At 37.5% G+C, this 9,844-nt stretch overlaps 1 protein-coding gene across 3 annotated transcripts in view; it reads left to right on the top strand.

Moving 5' to 3' along the window:
- Positions 1-200: 200 nt before the first annotated feature.
- LOC120517920 (polycomb protein SCMH1-like) overlaps positions 201-9,844 on the top strand; it is a 67,020-nt gene continuing 57,376 nt past the window's right edge. For 2 of the 3 annotated variants that reach the window (XM_039740432.1, XM_039740433.1), the window contains exons 1-3: positions 201-370; positions 8,285-8,367; positions 9,341-9,418. In XM_039740432.1, coding sequence (XP_039596366.1) covers positions 8,343-8,367; positions 9,341-9,418 — 103 coding nt within the window. In that variant the 5' untranslated portion in view covers positions 201-370; positions 8,285-8,342. The remainder of the gene's footprint in view (positions 371-8,284; positions 8,368-9,340; positions 9,419-9,844) is intronic. The other variant, XM_039740431.1, reaches the window with a different exon arrangement.

The following is a 9,844-nucleotide window of genomic DNA, read 5'->3' as shown; positions in this document are numbered from 1 at the left end:
TTTGACCTCATGATCGATTTGAAACCTGGACTTCGAAAGCCATTACTTGCCGGAATCGGTGAGCGCTTTCAAGTCGAGTTTGTCCTCCGTCTCCTACCAGCCGCTTGCCTGTACGCGGACCCCCCGGCAGGGGTCGTAAAGCTCCGCTCGGCGGTGTTACTGCTCTCCTCCCCCATCCCCTCTCTCTCTCTCCCAAACAAACCGAATCCAATCCCCCACTTCGCCTTACAAAAATGGCGGATAGATACTGAATTCCACATCAGAAACATTTTTTAAAAAATAACCCAAACCGAGGTAACGCAAGCGGCCCGTCGGCGTCCCTCGGTCCGACTCGTGCCTCGCGGCTGAGCGGGCGCGCGGACGGCTGCAGGTGAGGCGCAGCGACTTTATGTTGTTGTTGTTATTTTTTCTCTCTCTTTGCAGAAAGCGCGCGTGTCGCCGTCTTGTGTGTGCGCGTGCGGCTGCTTTTGTGGCGTGGAGCGGCAGTGGCACCCGTGCGTCCCAGTTTGGCGGGGGGAAACGCGACAGCTCCGTCTGCTCAGCTCGGTCGTCGCTACCGCTGCTGCTGCTCCTAGTTCTTCGCGTGGCTGTGCATGGATGGAGATGCTGGAGGTCGCATTGTTCGCAGTGCGAGGCTCGAGGGCTATTGATGCTGCTTTGCAGGTCACGCCGGCTACAAATGGTCAGATGAGCATCGGCTGTCAAGTCATGGCAGGCAGCCGTCGTTCGGGTTGCCTTTCTTTTTCTTTATTTCATTGCGTTTCGTTGTGCTCATGTGGCCTGTTTGTGTCTGTTTATCTCGCGCATGCCGCCGAAGAGGTTGTGGGAAACGGCGCGCTTGTTCAAATGCGTAAGGCATGAAATGTTACGAATTGGAAGGGGCGAGCTGGCGCGGGAAGCCATCTGACAGTGCGCCGCGCATCATAAAATGTGTCGCTAAAATAAATCGGAGTCCCTCGGTTCGAGGGAAGCCAACGACAAGAGCGATTCTCACCGGTTGTTGGAACCTGTCAGGTGCAGCGGGCGCCGGCCGGGGATAAGGCGAAACGGCGCGGGCGTGGTATAGGCGCTGCTTTCAAATTTCACCTGAAATGAATAATTGTAAAACGTAACGTTTTTTCTTTTTGTTTATCGATCCCCTTTAGTCCAATACGGCTACATCAAAAGCCATTTGATATACAGATTCCGGGGGCATTTACCCGTGTGATTAGAAGTTGAGGCCACCACAGCCGGCGGCTGGTGGCACCTAAGGGCCAACCTGACAAGTTGCCCAGGATTGATTCATTAGGTCAGGCGTTTTCTGAGCTCAGTTATTTCTGTATGCAATTAAACCATGTTGATGTGTAACCTGGCAGCACTGGGCAAAATCGGCAGTGATCTCCTCTAGACTTTCTCATATACTCAGATATGGAAATGGATATTTGAGGAGTACACTGCAAGACAATGATTATATTTTTATATTATGTACATTAAAGAACCATCAACAACAAAGTAATAAAATATTAAATCAATTATTATAAAAGTAAAGTTGAACAAATCGGACTCCTCAGCAGCATGAATGAAAAAGTACCACTTCTGGTTAGCGTAAATAGCTCAAAAGTTGATAGAAATTAATGTTTTGAACATAATATTTGTATGCAAAATTTGGTTGACCTAAGTGAAAGCGTACTCAGGTTATCGTGTTTACATACATACTCACACACAGACATAATCCAAAAAATGATATTCTCAGACTCGGGGAGGTCCAAAACGTTGAGATTCTGTAATTGAATTTTTGGACGATTACAATACTTTCTCTATGAGAAAGTAAATTGGACTTGGGGAAGTCTAAACTGTCAAGATTCATCAAAATTGATTTTTTGGACGAAAACAATACTTTCCCTGTACTTGAATCGTATACAAGAAAGTAACAAGGTAGGGACCAGCCCTGGATGGCATGGCTGTTTGTCGGAGAACTGCAAATATGTAATATTAAGCTCATTTTATTTTCATGTGTGCTTTTTCAGTTTCACAGTACTGGTCATTTGATACAGATCTTTTTGATTCATGCCAAATGTGTTCATTTGATTTCAGAATTTGATTCTTTCTTTTTCACCTCTTTAACTATGTGTCAAATTTTGCAAGTGACAGAATAACAACTCAACTCAATTTAATTGTCATTCATTCACTTACATACCATACGATTGAACAAAATTTCACTCCTTACAGTCCCCGGTACATAGGTAAAATAACAGATTATCCATCCATCATATAAGCCTAAATTTCTAATACAGAGTCATAAGAAGCCAAGCAAGGAAATAATTCTGGATAGGATTTCAGTTCATGATTACTGCAATGCTCTCCTATCCAGACTACCTTAAAAGGACGTAAATTGGTTACAGCTTGTCCAGAATGCACCTCCAAGAATTTTAACCAAAAGGAAAAAAATATGAGCCTATATCCCCAATACCAATATCTTTACATTGGCAGCCAGTGTCCTTTAGAATTGATTTTAAATTTCTTCTACTTGTATATAAGGCTTTAAACAATCTTGCCCCAATATGCAACTCAGAATGTCTGTTTCCTTATGTACCAAATTGCAGTCTTAGATCTGCAAATTCCGGTTTGCTTGTTATCCCTAGGTCTAAGCGTAAAAGAACTGATGAGGCAGCTTTCTGTTCTTATGCATCTACAATTTGGAATCATTTACAACTAGAAATATGCCTGGCTAAATCTATGAAACATTTAAAAAAAAAATGTCTGGCTTTCCAGTAATTCTATCATATTATAGTGATCTGGTTATATTTTTAGCTCCTTGATGCATGAATAAGTACCCAACATTATCCCATTGCTTTTTTATGTTTTTTTGTCTCCCATTCTGTGTGGTGGTGCTATGCATTACCCACACCTGCTTAAAGTGCAGTCACTTGGGGTTCTGGAGGAAACAAGGAGGACTTAGAAACCTTATTATCCACTGTGCTAATTGTATCGACTGTGACCAGCTGGCCTAGGTCATTCTGATTTTCATGATGCAGAAACTGATTACCATCAGACCTAACTATTTGATTTGCTCGTTTTTATCTTCCAACCGTGGCCCTCCAGAGGTTTATTTTTCTCCTGTGGCCAATCGTAGAAGTTTTTTTGTTTTAATCTCCTCTGTGTCAGCTGATCAAACAATTACATTCAGGAATCAAGAACTTCATATGCTGTACAACCTAAATCAATGGAAACCACTTTGGACTGTTTTATTTGCTTTTGTATCTTTTCATTAACTTTAATAACATCAAACTGTTTCTACTCAATGCGTTGCCATGTACATATGCGTAGGTAAAATGTAGATATATACTGTATATATTTATTTTTATATATTAATTAGATCTATTATTAACCTTAATCTATAAATATTTTAATTAGAAAACCTTTTTCTGATAAGAGGGAAGGTTTGTTTTGCACTTTAGTGGCTAAGGTTTGCTTAACAATACCTGGTTGATTTTATATTTGGTATACTTACATTTATTAGAAATCATCATAGTATTAGTTAATGATAAGAATCCAAGTAAATGTGGTATATCTTTGTATTTTGTCAATTAATCAGTGGAAAGCACTTGAGTTGCATGTAAATGTGTGATAAGGTGCTATATAAATAAAGTTGTTATTATTATAGGGCGCAATCTGACACCTTTACATTTATGTGCATAGCAGACATTTTTATCTAAATCCATGTGACATGTTTGTGTCTGTTTACCAGGTTGTGGGAAATGGTGCGCTTGTTCAAATTTGTAAGGAATTAAATGTTATGAATTGGAAGGGGCAAGCTGGCACGTAAAGGCGATCTCACAGTGCACTGCACACCTTAAAATGTGTTGATAAAATAAATCTGTGCCCCTCGAAGCTATGACAAAAGAGAGTCTTTCTGGTAGCTGGGACATGTCATGTGAGTGGACTGGCACTAAGGCGAAACCCTGCGGCCATAGTATAGGCGATGATTTCAGATTTAACACTAAGTTGGAAATTGTAAAAGTTAAGGTTTCATCTTTCTATTTAGTTTTCCCCTGAAATCCCTTTATTCCAGTACAGGCTACATCAAAGGCCATTTGATATAAATATTCAGGGTGCATTTGCCCATGTGAATAGAAGTGAGGCCACCGTAGCCGACGGCAATGGCACCTCACGGCTAGAGTGACAAGGACAAGTTGTCCAAGATTCATTCATTAGTTCACATTTTCTTTTTTTTTTTTTTATTAATTTTATTACAATCCATACGTAGCAATCAAGTTTTTACAAAAAAAAAGAATTATGTTAAGAACAGATCGATCCCCACCTCTTAGAGAGAGAGCAAGCCAAACGGTGTAAAATTTAAGGCTTGTAAAAATACCTAAATTAATAAATTCTCTGTGCTTTATAAACTTATTTTAAAATATTACTGATTAGATCCTGCCATGTTTTGAAAAAAGTCTTTACAGATCCTCTAACTGAGTATTTGATTTTTTCCAATTTCAAATAATATAACACATCGGTTTCCCACTGACTTAAAAGAGGAGAGTTTGGGTTCTTCCAGTTTATCAGAATAAGTCTGCGTGCCATCAGTGTAGTGAATGCAATCACAGTTTGTTTGTCCTTCTCCACTTTAAGCCCCTCTGGAAGAACCACAAACACAGCTGTTAATGGGTTAGGAGGGATTGTGAGTCCAAGGCTGTCTGAGAGGTAATTAAAAATTTTTGTCCAGAATAATGTTAATTTGGTGCAGGCCCAGAACATGTGACCCAGTGAGGCTGGGGCTTGGTTGCAACGTTCGCAGGTTGAATCATGCCCTGGAAACATTTTGGAGAGTTTTAGTCAAGATAGATGTGCTCGATATATAATTTTGAGTTGTATAATTGTATGCTTTGCGCATATGGAGCTTGAGTGAATTCTCTGCATTGCTACTTTCCACTCCTTTTCTGATATATTAATTGAGAGATCTTTTTCCCAGTGTCCTCTTGGATCTTTGAAAGGGAGGGATTGTAAAATGATTTTATATATTGTAGAGATGGAGTCTTAATTCCTTAACATTGAGCAATATTTTTCCAGCATGGATGAGGGTGCAAGATGAGAAAAATCTGGAAGGTTCTGTTTAACAAAGTTCCTGATGTGAAGCTAGTGAAAGAAATGTGTAGCTGGAATGTTAAATTTGGAATGTAATTGTTCATAGGATGCAAAGACATTGTCTATATAAAGATCTCTAAGCAAGTTAATTCCTAATTTTTTCCAGATATTAAAAACTGCATATGTTTGTGAAGGTTGAAAGAGGTATTAGTTTACATTTTCTACGCCCAGTTATTTCAATTTGCAATAGAAGAAAGTTGAAGTTTGAGCTGGCAACAATAGGCACAAGGTAGGGACCAATCCTGGATGGGATATCTGTCTGTCAAAAGACAATCTCACATACGTAATATTGTTTTAAACTCATTTTTATGTACGCTTTTTCAGTTTCACCATGTTAGTAATTCAATACAGTGAAAGACATTCATGTTAAACCTGTTAATTTTACCTAAGAATCTGATTCTTCCTTTGTCACCTGTTTAGCTCTCTGTGAGACTTTACAAGTGATGCATAGCAGAGGCAGAATAACATATCCATCTATCATGCAAGTCTGAATTTCCAGTACAGGGTTAGAAGAAGCCATGCATGGAAATAATTCTGGATACAACTGCAGTTCGCTATAGGACACAATCTCGCTTATTTATATTTATGTGCTTAGCAGACATTTGTTTTCCAAAGCAACTTACAAAAGAGGTCCATATAATTGAGTAAACATCAGTCTGGGAGGCCACTTAGGGACAAGTGCTACAGGACAAAGTTGCAAAATTGATAATTACAAGTGAAGAGCTCAGAACAAAAAAAAAAAAAACTTAAATCTAAAATTAATTAGACAGAAACTCACCACACAAGAGAATCTTCAAATCATTCTTAAAGACCTTGAGGGAATGCAAAATTTGAATAGAGGTGGACAGTGCATTCCACTAGCCATCGTATTAAAAGTCTGCATTGAGATTTTGTGCCATGCCAGAGGTAGCATCAGTAGACACCATTCATCAGCAGAACTAAGTGGGCAAAAAGGAGCATAGGACCTTACAAGTAACTTCATATACATTGGTGCTGACCACTTTGTAGATAAGCATCAAGGATTTGAATTTAATACAGTATGTGTGGCTACACAGAGTCAATGTAATGGTCTGAAAAGAGGAGTGAATGTGACAGCCTTGGCTAGTTGAGCACCATTATTCTGGCACCTTGTTATTTTCACAATATCATTTATTTTCACTGCGTTTTGAATCGGGTTGCTAAGATATGTTGGTACTTTTGCCAGTAGTGAGTTGTAATAGTGCAGATGTGACAGGACCAAAGCCTGGACTAGAAGTTGTGCTGCATAGTCCCATCGGATCTAGTTTGACCTTGCATGTGTTGTACAGAATGAATCTGCAAGACTATTGCCACACACATCATACTGATTTATAATCTCTAACTAAGCTAGTACACATGTCTCTGAGATAAAAGCCAAGTGAATACAGGGAGGAGGTGTACACTCCACACTAAAAATGACCAGGTCGAAAATCAAAGCTGAGTCCATGAAAATGAGTGACAGCAACACATAAAAAGTGCATCAAAGACGAGTCTCAATAAATGGGTCCAGCTGCAGATTGACACTACCAAGTTTGAACACTTTCATAGCTTGATTCCTGGGTGACTTGCTGAATTAACACTGGGCTCTAACTTTACCATTTAAAAAAAATATATATATATATATATATATATATATATATATATATATATATATATATATATATATATATATATATCCCATTTATATACCTAGGTAACACAGTCATATTTAGGGCAGGAAAACTAGTAGTCATGCCACTCTGTTTAAGGACAAAATTGCCCAGGACCTGAACACTGTTGAAAAACTATGGTTGCTGCTGTTTTTATTTTAATTTTTAAATGAATTTTTTCCTATTCTTATTTTTAATTTTTTAGTTTCATTTGCTGAAAATAAATGATATTGTGAAAATAACAAGGTGCCAGAATAATGTTACATATTTTATTTATTCCTCTTTACTCCTTTGTTCAAAATAGTTGAAATGTATCACACATGGCATACTATGCTGTGAAGGCTATCGGGTGTAATTTTAATTCTCACGCACACAGGCATAATTTATGTGAATGTGCCTCTTTTATTATTTTATAGTTTTGGAATGCAAGTTCGGAATCAGACCTGGCTGGGATGCCAGTGCATTTCAGTACACACTTGAGCTCACTCCGCTGTTTACTCCTACTGAGCCCATATACAGGCGTCACTTGACCTAACATATAAATTTATGGGATGTGGAATTTGTGCATAATCTATACAAACTGTCAGTTGAACCTCAGTTTTTGAACTAGTGCACTGTTCACTAAAAAAACTACACTGAAACCTTGTGCAGAGTTATCTCTTACCCAGTAATTTAATTCAGTTTTAGTAAAACATGGAGCTTTACAAATATAAGGCAGGACAGAAGTAAAAAAAATACATAACCTTTATACATAAGCTTATATATGTATTCATTTATTTTTAATTAATTCTTGGGCAGATCTCTGTACTTTCATATAACTCCTTCCAAGGATGTAAATTAAGAAGCCAAAGCCCATGCCAGAAGAATATAAACACAAGTTAGGACACTGTAGAGTCAGTGCCAATATAACTTAATTAAAATATATATACTGTATATTAATATAATTAATATATACATATCCATTGTAAACTAATCTTTATCCATTATGTACTTTGTACTAACAAACCTGCCTTTTTCAGTATCGTGTTGTAAGGAGCCAGGGTTTACTCCAGCCAGTCCACTGAACTACATATTCAAAAATTAAATGCATGTCATAGCATTCTGACCATAAAACTCGAGTCCCTAGAAAAAACCAATGTAGTAACGACAAGGCCACTCAGAAAATATCAAATTTAAATGCTCTGAGGCAGCAGTGCAACCTACTGCAACATGCAGCTCCATAGTAATGCAATTAATTATATTTAACTGGGAGAAATAGTCTATAAAATAGTATCTACTAGGATTTAGAATGTATTTGTATTCCATTAGTGATGAAAATCTGTACTGACATAACACTGCTTTTCTTTTTTGAATGCTATATTTTTGTTTTCACAAAAACATTTTACTTTTATTGGAACAACTCAAAACTCAATGTGCGCTATGGTGTTGAGAATTACATCTGCATTGTAGTATGAAGCCTGGTTAACCCTTTCTGTTTGTGTCTCTCCTAATAGTCTGGAGACAGCAGATTGTAAGGCAAGTAGAGGAAGATCTCGTTCACAGCTTTGGAGGATGAGAAGGCCTGGTCTACAGAAAGGTAAGGTGCCATTGCCCTCATTGTTTTAAACTGAATTTATTCTAGACTTGATATGTTTAAATATTTTTACTGCTAGTAACACAGAGTTGCTTTCCAGTTATTTTAAACTTTACTGGCAGTCATCAAAGACATTTTTGTAATACTTCATATGAGAAGAATCTTAAACAGTCTGTCTCGTAGTTTCTAGTGTGTATAAGAATATACATATACCTGTATATTTTCAGCTAACATTTCTGTGATATATATTTAGACCTAAGCCATTTAATGACTTATACAGTAAAAGCAGTATGCTTGCTTTTACCATTGTCTTTTAACAAAACACAGAACGGAAGGGGCTATTTATATCGATTTACATATTCAAATATGCAAAATTCTGGGAGGAGTCAGCATGGGGCTGTCAGCACATGCATGTGCATTAAAATTCATGTTGATTGGGATTTATAAAGGGGAAGTGTGTGGAACTTTGCTTACACAGGTTTTGTGCATCTGTATTTTTTTGTGCATACGCACAATTCTGTTTTTGTCCATATGCCATGTTTTAGTGTGAATTCTATGTGAAGCATTGTATATGAGACCCTATAAACATCGCTGTCCAAGATGTGAATCTGCTCCACCAATAGACAAGAGTTTCTCTACTTGGTTTCCTTAAGTACTTCATTTTATTTCTGGAGTGATTATTTTTCTATCACCTTTAATCATTCAAATTTTTTGCATTATCAAAGCTGCCAGTCAGAAATAAAATCCCTTAGTAATTAATTAATGTTAATTGTTATGTTGTCAAAAATGCTTCTTTTCAGAGTTAGATTTTTTTGGTTAATGTTTAAGGAACTTTAGGGTATATGTTTAAAAAGAGTTCATAATTTAGCTTTTTTTTTTTTTACTAATTCATGAAATGTTAGCATACTTTAAGCAAGAGTATCACGTTTGAACCACTTTGTCTAAAAGTACTTTCTGTTATTTATTTTCTCTGTAGGTCTCGAGTGGAAGGATGGCAGACAAAATAAACATGCAAGGAGTGGACGCCCTTCCATTACCCCACCTCAATACCCAGGTAAGCAGAGAAAGGAGACATTAGCTGGCTGATGCCGCTGAAGAGAAATATTGATGGACAAGTTAAATTAGTTCAAATGAAAAATGGCCGCAAACACCTCACGCTTTCGTTTTCCAAATCTCTCCCTCCTTTTTTAGCTGTGCTCTAACTTGATGGCTACCTTCATGAAATCAGACTTATCAATATAAGATTAATTAGAATTTCTATAAAACAACCTTCATTTGGCTGTTTTCATACTGCCTCATATAAGTGACCAGACTTTGCTGCCTGTGTACAGATCCATAAGTAGCCATTTAATCAAACTGACCTTAACTGCAGTAATTACTCATTAATGAAGACTGCATCCTATTTGCTCCTATATCATTCAGATGTGTGTAGTATGTGCATTCTCATTCATCACATTTTAGTTCTTACTCTAATCAACAT

This window comes from Polypterus senegalus, chromosome 17, assembly GCF_016835505.1.
Source record: "Polypterus senegalus isolate Bchr_013 chromosome 17, ASM1683550v1, whole genome shotgun sequence".
Classification (NCBI taxonomy): Eukaryota; Metazoa; Chordata; class Cladistia; order Polypteriformes; family Polypteridae; genus Polypterus; species Polypterus senegalus.
The sequence above is the reverse complement of the archived record's forward strand: the minus strand, read 5'-3'. Positions and strand labels throughout refer to the sequence as shown.